The 20,935-nt window shown below is 39.6% G+C and overlaps 1 protein-coding gene across 1 annotated transcript in view; it reads left to right on the forward strand.

Annotated features, from left to right (window-relative positions):
* The window catches only part of LOC139445181 (general transcription factor 3C polypeptide 1-like), a 281,341-nt gene that overhangs the window by 50,254 nt on the left and 210,152 nt on the right, over positions 1–20,935 (forward strand). Inside the window, exon 36 of the mRNA XM_071226303.1 lies at positions 10,943–11,005. Within this exon, the coding sequence (XP_071082404.1) occupies positions 10,943–11,005 (63 nt within the window). The remainder of the gene's footprint in view (positions 1–10,942; positions 11,006–20,935) is intronic.

The raw sequence follows: 20,935 nt of genomic DNA on the forward strand, positions 1-20,935 counted from the left end.
TGAGTGGGATATTCATGTTAAACTGCGGCATGGTGTCTCAGTGAGCTAGCACTATAAATCGGCATCAGTCGGGACTAGTACAAGCAGCCACACAAACACATACACGTGCATGCACGTCGCTATATAAGTGCAATAATCTTGGACGCGACGTTAAACCCCATTTCACCTCACCTCAAGTAATTCCTTATTTGACACATTACCTACTACCTACGTGTCAGAATTATGAGATCTGATTGGTCCACATAATCTTGATAAAATATGATATATCCCGCGTGGGAGGGAAATATATTTCTCAGTGGAGAATAAATTCCTTATACCAAGCCATGGAGAAAGCAGGTTTTCTCAGCAGTGGATTTCTCAGAAGTAGAATAAACCGCTTATACAGCTCTTTGAAGTCATAGCACATGTTCATCTACGCTCAGTCAAACATGTTTTCTATCAATTTTGAAGAATTTGTTTTAATTTTTTTACAATGTCATATAAAAACATGTCGGTAAGATAAATGTGTTGTAGCAGGAACATTTAGGGTTTTATGCGTCCCTCGTTATGTTTTATACCACAAACCTCCTGGTCCGGCTTATGGTTAAAAAAAATAATGAGGAACGCATAAACACCCTGGACCCCTGGTGATCCTGCTACAACTTATATTGTAAATCATTACAAAAGCAGTCAGGGATAAACTTTTATGTAAGAAACAAACATGGACTTCTGGTTCAGTCAGAGGAGGAAGTTGGCGACATTCAAAAGGAAATGTGGTGCCAGATGGGATTTAAAGGCAAATTGCAAGTCATTAATTATTGACAACTGAATTACTGCAGTCAGTGTGGGAGACAGTTATCAAGACTAGTATAGGTAACCCCAGGAGGACCATTGAGACAGCCAATCACAGGGCAGGGTCAAGTGGTTACATAGTGGCATGTTCATCTGTGCTAGAGTGTGTTCTGGATGTAATAATTTACAAATATAGAATCATGGACCTTCAGAGAATATTCTCCATACTCTACGTTAAGTACCTGTAATTTCATATTCTTACTGATGCTATGATTTTGTGATGATTTTCTTTCTTGGATAGGTATTAAAATTTAGTTTTCTAATATATATCATGGTAAAAATAATTTACTGTAATTATCTGTATTATAAAAAGTTCATTAGTGTGGCATTTCATTGTAACAAATCCATACATAATAGATATTTGTTAAACACCATTTGTACATCACATTGTCCATCTGTCTACCACCCATACATCAATCTTGTGCCGGTACATCTGTCCATCACACCACCATCCATCTCTTGGTCAGAACATCCACCAGTATAGTCCATCCACCCATCAATCCATCAGTCCATCCACCCATGCCTCCATCAGTCCATCCACCCATGCCTCCATCAGTCCATCCACCCATACCTCCATCAGTCCTTCCACCCATGCCTCCATCAGTCCATCCACCCATGCCTCCATCAGTCCATCCATCCATCAGTTCATCCACCCATACATCCATCAGTCCATCCACCCATGCCTCCATCAGTCCATCAACCCATACATCCATCATTCCATCCACCCATGCCTCCATCAGTCCATCCACCCATTAGTCCATCCACCCATGCCTCCATCAGTCCATCCACCCATGTCTCCATCAGTCCATCCACCCATACATCCATCAGTCCATCCACCCATGCCTCCATCAGTCCATCCACCCATCAGTCCATCCACCCATGCCTCCATCAGTCCATCCACCCATACATCCATCGGTCCATCCACCCATACATCCATCAGTCCATCCACCCATACATCCATCAGTCCTTCCACCCATGCCTCCATCAGTCCATCCCTCAATACATCCATCAGTCCATCCACCCATACATTCATCAGTCTATCCACCCATGCCTCCATCAGTCCATCTCTCAATGCATCCATCAGTCCATCCACCCATGCCTCCATCAGTCCTTCCACCCATACATCCATCAGTCCATCCACCCATACATCCATCAGTCCATCCACCCATCAATCCATCCACCCGTATATCTATCAGTCCATCCACCCATACATCCATCAGTCTATCCACCCATGGCTCCATCAGTCCATCCACCCATACATCCATCAGTCCTTCCACCCATACATCCATCAGTCCTTCCAGCCATACATCCATCAGTCCTTCCACCCATACATCCATCTGTCCTTCCAGCCATACATCCATCAGTCCTTCCACCCATACATCCATCAGTCCTTCCAGCCATACATCCATCAGTCCTTCCACCCATACATCCATCAGTCCTTCCACCCATACATCCATCAGTCCATCCACCCATGCCTCCATCAGTCCATCCACCCATGCCTCCATCAGTCCATCCACCCATACATCCATCAGTCCTTCCACCCATACATCCATCAGTCCTTCCAGCCATACATCCATCAGTCCTTCCAGCCATACATCCATCGGTCCATCCACCCATACATCCATCAGTCCATCCACCCATACATCCATCAGTCCATCCACCCATACATCCATCAGTCCATCCACCCATGCCCTCCATCAGTCCATCCACCAATACATCCATCAGTCCATCCACCCATGCCTCCATCAGTCCATCCCTCAATACATCCATCAGTCCATCCACCCATACATCCATCAGTCCTTCCACCCATACATCCATCAGTCCTTCCAGCCATCCATCCATCAGTCCTTCCACCAATACATCCATTAGTCCTTCCAGCCATACATCCATCAGTCCTTCCACCCATACATCCATCAGTCCTTCCAGCCATACATCCATCAGTCCTTCCACCCATACATCCATCAGTCCTTCCAGCCATACATCCATCAGTCCTTCCACCCATACATCCATCAGTCCTTCCAGCCATACATCCATCAGTCCATCCACCCATGCCTCCATCAGTCTATCCACCCATACATCCATCAGTCCATCCACCCATACATCCATCAGTCCTTCCAGCCATACATCCATCAGTCCATCTACCCATGCCTCCAGGTGGGGCAGGATACGTGCACCATCTCAACTGATATCATCACTGTGTGATAGTTATTCAAGGACACATGTTCATAATACAGATGGAAGTGTACAATGGATTCTGCTTTCTTTCAGACGATAGTTCTTATGAATATGGAAAGGGTTTTGTCGCTATTATTTACAGTAAACTAAATAGGGCCATTCACCCTTGGTCTAAGTAGAATCAGAATTTGGGTCAGAGATCCAATCAGTGCCCCACTTCTGTATGATGCTTGAAGCAGTCACACCCCCCACTCTCATTGTTGAGAGCTATGGGAAATGGAATGGTATAGAGATAGCAAGTTTGACATGAGACAGACAAGGGTCTTCCTGCTAACTTATGTGGTAGCTGGTATTTGAGGGTCAACTCATTTGAACAAGAAACATGATGTATGACTACCGTAGGGTCATATTAGTATCTTGACACACATCCTCTGTCCTCTGTTCCTATTAAATATCTGATTAATCTATAGTGTTGCAGGTTAACTGAATGCCATTTGCAGTGACCCAATACTCTGCTGGCTTTAGTCATGCTAGGTCTCAAATAGCCTTTGTCTGAAATATACCAGATGTATTGATAAAATTTCTACAAGAAATACAATGTAATAATGCTTGTTCGGTAATTAATAATAATTGGATTGTTTAAGAGAAGAAAACAGTTTTAGTAATGTGACATGCCGTATTTGCCATAATAAGCATCTTAGTCTCCTAAAAAATTGAGAGATAGAAAGAGAGAGAGAGAGAAACATGTAGTGGGATAGAAATTTAGGTTGTTGCTGTTGTGGCCAACCCGTGTTCTCCTCCTCATAATGATGAATACTAGTTCTACAGCTTAATCTGCCAATCTTTCAACATGCTTATGAGACAATTATCATGAAAACGTTATCTTGACGAGATGACATTGAACAGAACAAAGAAACAAGCAATTCATCAACATGCCCCTCCCAGGAAGTGAGTGAGTGATATGGCATGTTTATGTGTCCTAAAGTGATGTAAAGGCAACTGCAGATTGATTGAACCAATCAAACATATTTTATGTCCTATCATTGTAGACACCAATCCCTGATTATGATTCTTGGTTTGTGAGCTGAATGCCAGTGCTTTTGGGGTTCACCAAATTGTGCAGGTCTACAGTTTTATCACTTTGGTGGTTTTCTTTATATTAACTTGACGTGACTGAAAGAAAGGGGTGTTCACTCACTCAGTGGGGCGGTCGGGTAACCCAGTGGCTAAAGCGTTCGCTCGTCACGCCGAAGACCCTGGTTCGATTCCCGACATGGGTACAATGTGTGAAGCCCATTTCTGGTGTCCCCAGCCGTGATATTGCTGGAATATTGCTAAAAGCGGCGAAAAACCTCACTCACTGACTCACTCAGTCACTCACTCACTCACTCACTCACTCACTCACTCACTCACTCACTCACTCACTCAGATATCATAAGGTTCATGTGTTAACTTCTTTGAGAGGTTTTTAGAAGTTGGACCACTAAGTAAGGATACTTGCTTGAGAACAGTGTTAGAACCTACACTGAAACATCGCTCCTAATTGTAATATAGAAGTTGTTCATCCATAAATCTTATCCTGACTTAGTTCATGTGCTGTGTATACCATATATTGTAGGCAATTGAGGTATATAATCCAGGTATATTGAAAAAACCTGTAACTGACCCTCACAATCAAGTAGTGCCTTGAGAGTGACCTCGACAGAAACGCAGTAAACATGGTAAATCCACTCTCGTTCAGTGTCAATAAATGTTTCTACTTGAACGAAATTCCGATGTACACCTTTTCACAGCAACAATGCCACCATGAGCTGGCAGGGGTTTAAAACAGGGTTAAGCTAAGAAATTGCAAATGCTAATCAGCATGATCAACAATTTGTTGGATAGAGGTGAGCTAATTATGTCTAGCAGTGATTTTCACTTATGGATTGTCAACTTTGTGTGTTGATAAGCTGATTAGTTGTGGACAAAGATTATTGATTTGTCACCTGTTTGCTTATACAGCAATTTTGTATCTAATTTATGTATCAAGTTGTCAACTCAAAGGACCAAGAACATGTAAATATTTATTCAGACTTTCTACTTTCTTAATCTTTTTATTAGCAAGGAAATGATGATAAATGAGATAGGAATTGCCTGCAGGAAATGAAAATATTACTGAAAATCAGAGTGTCCTTTATTTGCAATAATAATAAACACCTCGGTAACAACTGAGCCTTTTCGTCTGTCATCCTTTGTAAAGACTAATGAAACATATGTTTCCCCCAGCAATGATGACGTATTTATTGGTATTTCACAGCTAGTTTTATTCTAAATGTACTGAAATTTGGTATTTGTGAATTTGGTAGTGGAACTTTTGAAATATTTTGACCTTGATTTTACTTTGGCTCCATACCCTCCTGGTGAGCTAGGGTGCCGTGGAAATGTTATATATGGACATACTGGAGTATATTGTCACATCAGGTTCACAGCGCATGTCAGAAACAATAACAAAATGAAAGTTTGCTATAAACAATTGTTTCTAAACTTTGTGTTTCTCACTGATCCAATTTTAGATATGGCCGACATTGTGGCCATATTGAAAATATTATTTTTAATATTACTCAGCCATATCTGCATTTATGAATTATGAAATGTGATACGCAGCAAACATGTGGTATGTGGAATAACAAAAATATGTTTTCGGCATATTTTAATTGTTGATGAATCTCTGACCTTAGACCTTCACATATCCCTTTGTTCCTAGTGTTACTGCAGTGGCAACATCTCTGAAACTACAAGACCTATATTACTGAAACTTTGTACAAATGCTTCCAGCTATAGTGTCTCTTAAGATTTGTTCACAGAATTCCAATCTGACTTTGGACTCAGATGCCGTGATTTCATCATAATTTGGGGGCACGGGTGGCCCAGTCGTCTAAGGCGCCGCGATTCGCTGTGCGGAATTGCGTCCCTTGGGCATGCCAGAAGTCTATGATTGTGGGTTCGAATCCCGATTCGCCCCAATTATATTTCTCATTTGTCAGCACCATACCCGTGGGTTTCACCAAAGTGGTAAATGTCTGAGACCTGCATCACTTCAGGCTTTCCTCCCACATTATGCTGACACGTCGTGATGTAACTGGAATACTGTTAAAAGCGGCGTTAAACCCAACTCACTCACTCATCATAACTCAGGTGAGCTACAGAGCCTGGCTGTGATTTTTCATTATGCCCTTGCATCCATGACACAAGGACATCACACCTACCTGCACTGTGCCTTCCTGTGGTTGTTAACCTGACAACTAGTCTGAAGTGTGGAATCTTTGGCTTCAACTCCTGGTGTCTACCCCTAGACAATTGCAACGTGTCGATAGTTCCACCAGTTGCTACATCCCTCCTAATTAGCAGGATCGAGGAGAATTGCACTGTTTAATTGGCTCAGACACCTGCTATTGTGTCCTGAAACAGCAGACTCGTCTCCTGTCATTTTCATCTCATTGGATGTTATTTGACAAAGTAAACACAATTTATACATAACTTGTTTATTTTACAGTAATGGTGGTATAGATCCTTATACCGTTGTCAACAAAGGCTGAATAATGAACATGGTACCGAATATATATGAAAGATGGAAGATTAACAGAAACAAATGTTGCATTCATGAGAGAGATTAACATGAGTAGGTTAAATAATAACTACAGAAGGATAATACTCTAATGACTTGGGTGATTATTGCTTAATGAGTTCATAGTAGGCGGATGGGATGAAATTGCCATGATTTCTGTTGTGGTGTTTGTGGTGGTGAATATTGACCGCTTCTGTTACTTTCATCCTCTTCAACTTCACTGAAAGAAAACTAACAGAAGCAGTCCACATTCTCCTCCACAAACCATCGCTCAACACAGATCAAGGCTATTTCATCCCATCCACCTTCTATGAACTCATTAAGCAATCATCACCCCACCTATGGAAACTTAATCCTGTATATTTGGCTTCCTCGGGTCACGGGTGGCCCAGTCATCTAAGACGCCACGATTCACTGTACAGAGTGATCCTTGGGCACGCCAGAAATCTATGATTGTGGGTTCGAATCATGATCATGGTTCACCCCAGTTATGTTTCTAGGTTTCATAGAATTGGTAAACGTCAAAGACCTGCACCACTTCGAGCTTTCGTCCCACATTAAACTAACATGCCGCGATATAACTGGAATACTGTTAAAAGCGGCGTTAAACCCAACTCACTCCCTCACTTACTAATTGTCTTCCTGGTTAATTGGCTTCCTCATCATGTGTTCAGTATTATCCTTCTGTTGTCATTATTTAACCTTCTCATGCGAATCCCACTCACGTATGCAATTGTTGTTAATGTTAATCCTCCACCAACCATACATATTCTGTACCATGTTCATTATTCAGGGGGGCACGGGTGGCCTAGTCGTCTAAGGCGCCACAATTCGCTGTGCAGAGTTGCGTCCCTTGGGCACGCCAGAAACCTATGATTGTGGGTTCGAATCCCGGTTCGCCCCGATTATGTTTCTAGGTTTGTCAGCACCATAACCGTGCTTGTGGGTTTCACCGAAGTGGTAAACGTCTAAGACCTGCATCACTTCGGGCTTTCCTTCCACATTAAGCTGACACGCCGTGATATGACTGGAATACTGTTAAAAGGGGCGTAAAACCCAACTCACTCACTCACTCACTCATTATTCAGCCTTTGTTGACAACGGTATAAGGATCTATACCAAAACATCGCTATTACAGTAAAATAAAAAGGAAGTGGTATCTGTAAATTGTATCTACTTTGTCACCCGTTAACTTCTAAGAAATGGCCATCAATCAGTTGAGTGTAATTTGTCCATTTGCAATGAGTTTAGGCATGTTTTGCTCTCCAAGTCATGTTATCTTTTTTTAAAGGGCTTTAAGAAGGGCAAGTGGATGTGTTATGTCATTGAAGCGGACAATAATGAATGCTGTTTTCTTTCCAAATAAGACTTTAATCCATATCAGAGGAGCAATTAGTGGTAGAGGAATGAAAAGTAAAGTGTGTTGAAGAGTGTTGCTGAGCTTAGAGTCACACAAGTAGGATGACTAATCAGATGATCATATCTTGCTATGACGTCTTTGATAGGCATTTAAAAGTTTGGAGAACATGAATACATGACACTTTCTTATGGATAGCAACTTCTTTTATTCTTCAAAACTACTTCTTGCGCCTTCTTCAGGTGAATGCTTAGTATGGCATAGAGTATATATGTATTTATATAGATATATTTATATGTCAGGCAAGACAATGGTGTAAGGATCTATACTGAAACGTCACCTTTACAGTAATTTAAGAAGTTGTTATCCATGAATTGTGTCTACTTTGACAAGCAATGAGGCAACCAACATGTCCATTGAGGTAGATGATGTGATTATAGCATGGAGGAGTTCACACTGGGTAGGTAGATACCTTGGTCTCTGTTAATGGCTGGGTCCTTTCTTTTGATTTCGATGCTTTTTTTAAGGTTCCTCTTTTCCAGTGATTGATGTTGGTATGGAGTATCTTGGTGTATGGCCAGGGAATATGGTGGTCAGGGTTTTTGATGAGATGTTCTGAAAGGGCAGATTCTATGTCAGATTTTATGACAGAGTTCTTTTTTTCTTGTGGCTATTGGTCATGAAGTCTCTTAATGTATTTACCATGGTGACAGTTTTTTTCAAAATGGCTGCCATCTTTGATATATATGTTGTTACTGAAACAAGTTTGAAAGTGACGTCATCAACTCATGAAAATACATGTTTGATGTACAAATAACAGATGTTGCACAATGTTTATTCTCAGTTCGATATAAATAAGACAACTATGTATATCACCAAGAACAGAAAAAACATGCTTGGTGATTGAAGTCAAGAAGTTGGACAGCTGCCAATCAAAAATGTCATCTTATATGAATATAATTCTGTAAATTATGAAAAATAGTTTTGATGCTTCTCAGGCTGATGATGATTGTGTGCCTGTGACATAAAATACTTTATGATGCAAAATAAAATAGGATCTAACATGCAAAAAATCATTATGCTTGATGGAACTGATCTTCATTTTAGGACACCCACAATCTGTCAATGATTTCCTTTCCTTTTTGTTATTAATACTTGCCAAGAAGAAAATGAAACTTGTATGAATTTGTATGCCTCTTACCAGTAGTTGTTTATCTAACGGTGCAGTTTGCTGTGCAGAGTTGAGTCCCTTAGCCATACCAGGATCTGCTGATTGTTGGTTCAAATCCCAGATTCACCCAGATCGCGATCCTGGGCCTGTCAGCATCAACATATGATATACTACTCAACATTTCAGAGGGATAATCAGATATGTCATTGTATTTAAATAAACACTTGACATTATGAATCAGTTTGTGTATCATGGAAAGATTAACAATTACCCCTATCAATAGTGGAGCAGTATATAACTGTAATGCTGTTAAGTGCAGCGCACTACTGAACTCACTCCTCTGTTTGAGAATATTCAGGTTTAACTTTAACAGAACTGGGGCATTCTGTATCTGTATTTAATTGATTATGTGTCATTGGAAAGTTAGTGGGAATGGTGGAGTATTCTAGTGGTTAATGTGTCTGTTTGTTATGGTGATATCCCAGATTTGATTTTCCAACATGGATTCAAAATACGAAGCCCATTTGGGGTTCAACATTCCTTGTGTTACAGTGCCAATAGGATGGTTAAGATTGTAATAGCATTGTTAAAATAAGTTCCTGGTGCCTAAAAGTCACACGTAAAGAAATCATTTTTTATCTTAAAAATGTTTTTTTTTGTATGAAGCCAGTGTTAAATGTTCTTTTACAAAGGTCACCTGGAACATGAACTGACAAATGAACATGTTAACATGCTTAATAGACAGTACGTTTAACAAAATAGTTCAGTAAATCGCAAGGTTATTTAATTAAAAAGGAAGGGGAAAACTTGCTGATAGTGAAATTACATTCACAAAGTTCCAATATGGATGAATGTAATTGTTCTTGGTTGCACACTTAAGTTCCAAATGTCACATGTAACCATTACTATGATTTCCCCGTGGCATACTTGCAAGACAATTCACTTCTATGCTGCCATTCTTGGTGTCCCTCGATGGGATAGGGATGGGATACAGTGTCAAACTCTTTCTCTCAGTCACTCACTCGGGTAGCCTAATGGCTAAAGCGTTCGCTCGTCACGCCGAAGACCCGGGTTCGATTCCCGCCATGGGTACAATGTGTGAAGCCCATTTCTGGTGTCCCCCGCCGTGATATTGCTGGAATATTTCTAAAAGCGGCGTAAAACCATACTCACTCACTCAAAACTGTTTTCGCAATCAAGGTAGATTTACATTTCTAATGTCGTCATAAACACTTTTGTTGCAGTATTTTGGGGCTTTTTGAGAATATTTAGATTCTTTTAGTCGTTTTATTGTTCGTCTAAACATCACAGGTATATCATTGCAAAATATTTCTTGCAGCTAAAACCAACAAGTTCTATACCAAGTGGATGTTGCCATGAACTAGCTCATTTGGTTTTGTCTACTTCTTGAGCTCAGTTATCTTGATTTGATATCTACATTGTTCTTGCTTCCATAAATGTATGTTCTGATTTCCTTGCGTTCATCTTTTTATGGTTTAGTACAGAAAGGGAGAGTGAATGAATAAGTGTCAATATCAATGTCAAATTTTAAAATACTCTGTGTCCTTTATATTCATACCTCGAATATTTTTCTTACTATTGATATCAACATGCATAACAAAGGTTTCTGAAACTCATTTAATAATTTTGCTTGTGTTTTCTAAAATTGTCTTACTTGGGTCGTTGGTTTCTGGTCTTACCTGTAACAACTCAGAAATAAAATATCAATTGAAAACTTGTTCGTCTAAGATATGGATTAAAAACCATCAATTACAAGTGCTTCATATTTTCCCCTTGGCAGGCTGAGTACAAGACAATATGCAACATCTCCCTAGTCATCATGGTGCTGTTGGAACAGAAGGCGGTAAGTCCTGGAATTCTCTTCGCTGTGGTATATTCCATTAGCTATGGTATTCTGTTAGTTTACGCTTGATATGAAATCTTTCAGATTTGGAACATAACTTTTGTCGTTTCATTCTGTGGTCTGACTTCAAGGACAGAGTGGCCTACAACTCACAATTTCTCGTGGAGAGTTATGTCCCTTATCTGTGCTAGGATCTGCTTTTCAGGGGTTGAATCCCAGTTGTGTTCCTTGGTGTCTCCCGCTTGTGCCACCTTGTGGCATTGATTCCACACTAAACTGGCGCGCTGGGATTTCACTGAAATACTATTCATCCAGGCGTTAAACAACGCACGAACCTTGTCATCGAACCTGTCAATGTGGCCCTGTCAGCTTTCAGTTGCTGAAGAAATGAACAAGGTGTTATTACAGATTAGATGCAATCTGTTGCAAAATTAGACAAAAAGTCAGATTTGTTCGAAAAAGGATTTTCCTGAAACAAATAATATTGGTGTAGAATACGATGTACATGTGTTGTGGTCTCAAATTGTGTTCAGATAATGTGGTTTTTTTCCAGCTCTCTATACTTGTTGACAGTAATTGATATACATGATATGTAATATTGATAAATATTATTGATCGAACATGAACCTATATCTGTGAATTCTTTTCTTTAAAGTTCATGGACTTCATATCTAATCCCTAATCTTTTTTGCAGAAATTATTTTTCAGAAACAGTCTTCTATAGATCACATAAATCTTGTATGTTTAGCCTTTTCGATATTGTGTAGGATCGTAGGAAATAGCATGATGAATCACTGATGAAAGGCATGTCTAAATTTATCGCGCTCACCAACATGTGAAGGTTACTCGTGGCAGGTGCTTGTAAAGAATCAAGAGTCAATGGTAGGTATACAATAAGACTCCTTTTTTGTAATGTTTGGTGGATTCAATATGCATGTGACTGTAAAGCCTTACTGTCATCCCATAAAAGGAATAAACAAAGAACAAGTAGAATGTTATTTTGAAAGTCTAAGGTGGACATTTGATTTGTAAGAATAATTGGTCCATGCATAAATGTTTACAAAAATGAAAATGAGAACAGCAAATGTATGAGATTCTGTACAGTGAAACCCCGTTAGAATTGATTCCCACCGTCTAGAAACCCAGCAACTGACATGTAACAGATCATGCACAGGTAACAGATCAGGTAACAGATCAGGTAACAGATCAGGTAACAGATCAGGTGAAGTTAATCAACATTGGTTGCAGAGAGTAGGTGGATGGGTGACCGTGTTTGGCAGATTGACTCCTAAGAGTGTCTCTACGGGCATCGGTCCTACCTCACACTGAAGCATGTGTAACACATGTGGTGACTTTGCTTAAAAGGTGCATCTGTTCACCCAACAGTGAATTGGTACCTAGTCGGATGAGATGGTGATATTACTGTTAACATTTTAGTGCCTCCCAGGCAGCTGGATTGTATACTCCCCAAGGAGTTGAGAAAGAGAAATCGAGTGCCCACTGATGTGTTGTTACTTATTATTTATTATCCCCTGGATTAACAGGGTTTCAACGTATATTTACTTTTGCAAGATTTTAGAATCACTGCCACATATGTACAGACATTTTCTTCCTAAATGGTGTCTGATAAAGCTTGCCTGCTGGTCTGAATAGTGTGCTAAATTTGTAGCAAATAAGATTTTTTTTTGCTTTAAGTGAAAATGTTTGCATTTATATTAATATTTTAATGTCTAATGTGCAGAGACATTCCATTCATGATGACATAAAGTGCTATGATGTCACACATCGAGGCTTCAATTCAGCACTCATCTCCTTCTCTTTTCCTGTAAACTATACATGACATCGTAAAAAGGGAAATAATGTTTAATATGTCACTGTGATTTTGATGGTTTGATTTTTGGTCTGAGATCCTTGTCTGAATCCTTCATTTTGGCGATAGGTTCAAATGTGTCATTAAAGGGCACCCGATACATTACACTTAAATTTACAACTGAACAAAAAAACATACCAGCAGTCATCTTTGCATCTGATCTTAAGGTTTGACTTCTCATCTCTCTGTCAGTCATCATATTGTGATATGTATTTCCTTGCAAGTGTTTCAAGACATGGAGTGGTCCGCTGTCTGTCTGTCTGCATCGCCTCCCACTCTGCACAATCCTACTGGAAGGTGAGTGTTGATGCATGTTTGTCTCAGCATTTGCTGTGTGATTGGTAGGAAATTGTTTGTGAATATGCCTACAGACTTTATTGTCTTGCAAACATTTGTGCATCTTTGAAGTTGATTTTTGTGGAGTCGAAGAGATATTCTGAGGGCTTGTAGAATTTCAGACTTTTTAGGGAATCGATACTATCTATCTATCTATCTATCTATCTATCTATCTATCTATCTATCTATCTATCTATCTATCTATCTATCTATCTATCTATCTATCTATCAATCTATCTATCTATCCATCCATCCATCCATCCATCCATCCATTCACCCACCCACCCACCCATCCATCCATCCATCCATTCACCCACCCATCCATCCATCCATCCATCCATCCATCCATCCATCCATCCATCACCTCTTCACAAACACATGGCATGATCACTATCTGAAACAAATGCTCATGATACAGTTGGACTCTGCTTTCGTAGAGATGTCTTGTGAGTATGTAAAGGGTTTTGTGTCAATACCCAAAGATGTTTCCTATACTCAAAAAAGAAATGAAATTAAAAAAAAATATTTAAAAAATCCGAAAAATAACACAGGCGTTAAGTAAGCAAATTACCCAACACCAGAAACTCTTTTCATCTTGAGGTCAACACTACGTGAAATAATCCTCAAGCTTCTCCCTTGTATTCAACAAAACCTTCACAGCTCGGATAATGGCATCAAGAAACATTTCTGATTTTAACCTGAAAATGTGCTGCAAGATAGTCCTTCATTTCTTTTGTGCACTGTTCTTTGATGCTTGTTAGATGTTGGAGTGAGGAGACACCTATGACTGGTTTATTACGGCAGAAATTACAGTCTTGTTGGTCTTTCATGACAGACAAAATGGCTATAGTGAAGAAGGAAAGTTGCAGAAATTATGTTGCTTCGGCTTTGCGTTTAGAGATGAAGTGTGTCTTTGATCTGTAATTGGTGCCAGTCATGACTCTGTGATGATCTGTCAAGTCTTGTGCTTGTTATCATTTTTTAATGGTATTATTCACAAATTTTCTTCACTCTCCTTTGACTTTTTTTTCATCTCTGATTTCTAAGTGTGTTGACATATTCTGTGATTGTCATGTTTTCTTTGAACTTGGTAATAGTTGTTATTAGCAGCATAATTATTGATTCCCTGTCTTTTCTTTAGACATATTTTAGTTTTATTATGCTAGACCAATTTGATTAGGCCAACACTTTTTATTGCTTATAAAGATGGGATTCAGCATAGAGACACATTAACAGGCTGCAGGGCAGATGTAGGAACAAATACCAACAGTTCTCCATCAGACATTCGGTTCCCATTATTCCTTATGTTATTGTCAGACATTTACATTGTGTACTTCAGTTGCATTTTGGTCTGATGGATAATTGAGTCTAGGTCGGATTTATATGGAGTTGAATCTGCATCAAGGACTCAAGTTTCTGACCAGGGGAGGTAACTCACATATTCGCTTCTCTAACACTAGTGTGACAGACATGGAAGAGAACTTGTGTGCAATGATGATGTGAAGACGAAAAAGAGGAAGTATCATTCGTGTGGCCTGTTACCTAGGGGTTGGGGTTGGGTTTTGTCGCTACGAAAAAATCTGAAACATTATCAACAATAACCTATATATGATGACAATCCAAACAGGATAAGTAATGCCAGAATACACCACTAACCACTGACACAAGCCTGCCAGAATACAACAATATTACTGACACAATCCTGCCAGAATACACCAATAATACTGACACAATCCTGCCAGAATACACCAATAATACTGACACAAGCTTGCCAGAATACAACAATATTACTGACACAATCCTGCCAGAATACACCAATAATACTGACACAATCCTGCCAGAATACACCAATAATACTGACACAATCCTGCCAGAATACACCAATAATACTGACACAATCCTGCCAGAATACACCAGTAACTACTGACACAATCCTGCCAGAATACACCAATATTACTGACACAATCCTGCCAGAATACACCAATAATACTGACACAATCCTGCCAGAATACACCAATAATACTGACACAATCCTGCCAGAATACACCAGTAACTACTGACACAAGCCTGCCAGAATACACCAATATTACTGACACAAGCCTGTCAGAATACACCAATAATACTGACACAAGCCTGCCAGAATACACCAATAATACTGACACAATCCTGCCAGAATACACCATTAATACTGACACAATCCTGCCAGAATACACCAATAATACTGACACAAGCCTGCCAGAATACACCAATAATACTGACACAAGCCTGCCAGAATACACCAATAATACTGACACAAGCCTGCCAGAATACACCAATAATACTGACACAAGCCTGCCAGAATACACCAATAATACTGACACAATCCTGCCAGAATACACCATTAATACTGACACAATCCTGCCAGAATACACCAATAATACTGACACAAGCCTGCCAGAATACACCAATAATACTGACACAAGCCTGCCAGAATACACCAATAATACTGACACAATCCTGCCAGAATACACCAATAATACTGACACAATCCTGCCAGAATACACCAATAATACTGACACAATCCTGTCAGAATACACCAATAATACTGACACAAGCCTGCCAGAATACACCAATAATACTGGCACAAGCCTGCCAGAATACACCAATAATACTGACACAAGCCTGCCAGAATACACCAATAATACTGACACAAGCCTGCGAGAATACACCAATAATACTGACACAATCCTGCCAGAATACACCAATAATACTGACACAAGCCTGCGAGAATACAACAATAATACTGACACAATCCTGCCAGAATACACCAATAATACTGACACAAGCCTGCCAGAATACACCAATAATACTGACACAATCCTGCCAGAATACACCACTAACCACTGACACAAGCCTGCCAGAATACACCAATAATACTGATAAAAGCCTGCCAGAATACACCAATAATACTGACACAAGCCTGCCAGAATACACCAATAATACTGACACAAGCCTGCAAGAATACACCAATAATACTGACACAATGCTGCCAGAATACACCAATAATACTGACACAATCCTGCCAGAATACACCATTAATACTGACACAATCCTGCCAGAATACACCAATAATACTGACACAATCCTGCCAGAATACACCAATAATACTGACACAATCCTGCCAGAATACACCAATAATACTGACACAATCCTGCCAGAATACACCACTAACCACTGACACAATCCTGCCAGAATACACCAATAATACTGACACAATCCTGCCAGAATACACCAATGATACTGACACAATCCTGCCAGAATACACCATTAATACTGACACAATCCTGCCAGAATACACCAATAATACTGACACAATCCTGCCAGAATACACCATTAATACTGACACAATCCTGCCAGAATACACCAATAATACTGACACAATCCTGCCTGAATACACCAATAACCACTGACACAATCCTGCCAGAATACACCAATAATACTGACACAATCCTGCCAGAATACACCATTAATACTGACACAATCCTGCCAGAATACACCAATAATACTGACACAATCCTGCCAGAATACACCAATAATACTGACACAATCCTGCCAGAATACACCAATAATACTGACACAAGCCTGCCAGAATACACCAATAATACTGACACAATCCTGTCAGAATACACCAATAATCACCAACACAATCCTGCCAGAATACACCAATAATACTGACACAATCCTGCCAGAATACACCATTAATACTGACACAATCATGTCAGAATACACCAATAATCACCAACACAATCCTGCCAGAATACATCAATAACCACTGACACAATCCTGCCAGAATACACCAATAAACACTGACACAATCCTGTCAGAATACACCAATAATCACCAACACAATCCTGCCAGAATACACCAATAATCACCAACACAATCCTATCAGAATACGCCAATAATCACCAACACAATCCTATCAGAAAAAAACAATAATCACCAACACAATCCTGTCAGAATACACGAATAACCACTGACAATCCTATCAGAATACACCAATAATCACCAGCAATCCTGCCAGAATACACAAATATACACTGACACAATCCTATCAGAATACACCAATAATCACCAACACAATCCTGTTAGAATACACCAATAATCACCACCACAATCCTGCCAGAATACACCAATAATACTGACACAATTCTGTCAGAATACACCAATAACCACTGACACAATCCTATCAGAATTCACCAATAACCACTGACACAATCCTGCCAGAATACACCAATAACCACTGACACAATCCTGCCAGAATACACCAATAACCACTGACACAATCCTGTCAGAATACACCAATAACCACTGACACAATCCTATCAGAATTCACCAATAACCACTGACACAATCCTGCCAGAATACACCAATAACCACTGACACAATCCTGCCAGAATACACCAATAACCACTGACACAATCCTGTCAGAATACACCAATAACCACTGACACAATCCTGCCAGAATACACCAATAACCACTGACACAATCCTGCCAGAATACACCAATAACCACTGACACAATCCTGCCAGAATACACCAATAACCACTGACACAATCCTGCCAGAATACACCAATAATTACTGACATAATCCTACCAGAATACACCAATAATCACTGACACAATCCTGCCAGAATACACCAATAACCACTGAGTACACAATCCGAAACATTATCAACAATAACCTATTTATGATGACAATCCAAACAGGTTTAGTAATAAATGGATGTCATTCTTTGAACATATTTTTCGCCATCTTTACAATGTGGAATAAAGATCGCTGTACCCATAAAATAGATGGTTATTTAGATGAGTTAGCCTCAACAGGATTTCATTGATGTGTTCAGTCTGGGATAGGACGTTTCCAATGTGCAATTGCAGGTCAAGGGGGCTTGACATTTACTGGCTTCAGAAGAGTTTATTCAATTGTTTGAACTTTTTGGACACAACTTCGAAGGAAACATGGTATTTTATGTGAGTCTAAGAGTTCAATTGTGTTTTGTAAATTACTTTATGAAGTATCCAACTTTTTAAACTGACGCAGTTCTATACATTTATGAGAAAACGGAGAAGTTGTTATACGGCGACAAACGATTTCTGTTTAATTCTCCCATCATGCATCCCCACTGGGGCAGGTTCTCCTGGTTTGATGGATGAAATGTGGAATAAAACTACATGAGACCAGGAAAAGGAGTAATTGTGGAGATGCAGTAGGCAGTCATGGATGCCTTGTGACGATATTGTCAGATACATTGCTTTTTCAGTGAGAATTCACCACATTTAACTTTGAATGATTTCTGTACTCTTTTTGTTCGTCTTGTTTTCTTGGTGCTGCTTGTTCTCTGGTGTTTTGTGTTTGATGAAACACAGTGCAAAGAAATATCTGTATTGATATATGCATGGAACAGGTTGTTTTAAATTACATCAGTCTTTGATTTAAAGAGTATCTTATATTACCGTGAAATTTAACAATGGAATATTATTGTGAAATACAGCTTTTTGTTAAGGTCAGTGGTCATTTAAGGTCAGTTTTGGGTACGTATTTAAAAAATATTTCTTCTTCAAATTCTGTTTTATTAACTTTTGGTTTGCATCTGTTCGTGTTGGATAAAGATGACTGCAGCTGCTTGAATTGATTACTCAGATATGAAAATGTTATCATAAGTTGATCAGGAAACTGAAAAATTGCAAAGTATTGTGTGGGTTGCAGAGACAATTCCGCCAGGATACACCAATCAACACATACACAATCCTGCCAGAATACACCAATAATACTGACACACTCCTGTCAGGATTCACCAATAACCACAGACGAAATCCTGCCAGAATTTGCCAATAACCACAGACACAATCCTGCCAGAATGAACCAATAATACTGACACAATCCTGTCAGAATACACGAATAACCACTGACACAATCTTGCCAGAATACACCAATAATACTGACACAATCCTGCCAGAATACACCATTAATCACAGACACAATCCTGCAAGAACAAACCAATAATACTAACACAACCCTGCCAGAATACACCAATAACCACTGACACAATACTGCCAGAATACACAAATAATACTGACACAAGCCTGCCAGAATACACCAATAATACTGACACAAGCCTGCCAGAATACACCAATAATCACTGACACAATCCTGCCAGAATACACCAATAATCACCAACACAATACTGCCAGAATACACCAATAATACTGACACAATCCTGCCAGAATACACCAATAACCACTGACACAATCCTGCCAGAATACACCAGTAACCACTGACATAATCCTGCCTGAATATTCAAAAAAGAGTTTCAAAATCTGTATTGTACTGTGTCTGTATTGTACTGAAGGCATTCCATATCGTCAGGCTTTGTGTCTCGACCAGAAAATCATAGCAAAATACTACATGTAATTTGGGAAAGGTCTTCAGAAGCCCATGCTTGCCATTAAAGTCGACTATGCTTGTCGTTAGAGGCGACTAACAGGATCGGGTGGTCAGGCTCGCTGACTTGATGCATGTCATCGTATCCCAATTGTGTGGATCAATGCTCATGATGTCAATCACTGTATTGTCTGGTCCAGACTTGATTATTTTCAGACCGCCATCATATAGCTGGAATATTGCTGAGTGCGGTGATAAACAACAAACAAACAAACAAAACTCAATTGGCTGAATAAGTTATTATTTACAGGCACCAATATGTAGGTGACTGTGACATCAGCCAACACTCCCTTCACCTCCCTTTGTACAAGGGTATCAGTGCACTTATTGCCACAGACTCCATAAACTAATACAATAAGTAGTAGGAAGCCTGTATAATTTCCTTATCAGCCCAAATACAAGAATTACATAAAACCTACCAAAGCAGTGCCTTTCATCCTGCCACTTATAAACTGGTTATACAATCATTACTATGGACACTTAAGGGACTGGGGTAATACTGCTCTTATAATTGTGAATGGTCGAAGCTTTGTACTGCCAGACACCAAACAGAGCTCACTTAGCGATAGTGCAATAATTGTCCTAGATTTTAGCAGCATAAAGACACTTGAAGCACTGGAACCTATTTGTATACTTGTGAGTACTGCCTGGCTTACCGCCGTGACTATATTTGGATGATGGGGTATCAACTGATATTAACGATTCAAATCCGCTGCTTTCAGTAACAAGATTACCAAGTCTTGTGTAACGAAATTGCATATTAAAGAAAACTTGTTTGTTGGGATCCATCAATAGCAAATGTAATTGATCCAAGTGGTTCAGCCTTAAAGGATATGGATATTTCTGTTTCGATGTTGGCCTCTTTGTAATTAAATTTCCGATGGCGAGTGGTATGGAAAATAGCATCTTGACGGAGATTGATGCCAATGAACATGATTTAGTGGCCATGTTTGCATGTTAACGTGGTTTCAATCTTGGAATGTGGATGAAGTGAAAGAAAGACATGCCTGGGGTGACAATGACAATTGGTTGTTGATTAAACAAGTTTGTTGAAGTGAACACAAGAAGTGAATAAAGCCCTGAAGTCATGACCATGGACAAAGCGAAGTACTTTAGGTAGCTATTTAGTGTTGCCCAGCTTCCATGGCCAAAGTGCAATTCAGCCTGTGAGCTTGAAAATCAAATCGTTTCTTTTGTGAAAAAAATAACACATTTGTCATCACAGCCACAGTTTGAGAT

Source organism: Haliotis cracherodii, unplaced genomic scaffold, assembly GCF_022045235.1.
Source record: "Haliotis cracherodii isolate W230 unplaced genomic scaffold, xgHalCrac1.p SCAF_6, whole genome shotgun sequence".
In the NCBI taxonomy this organism is placed as follows: domain Eukaryota; kingdom Metazoa; phylum Mollusca; class Gastropoda; order Lepetellida; family Haliotidae; genus Haliotis; species Haliotis cracherodii.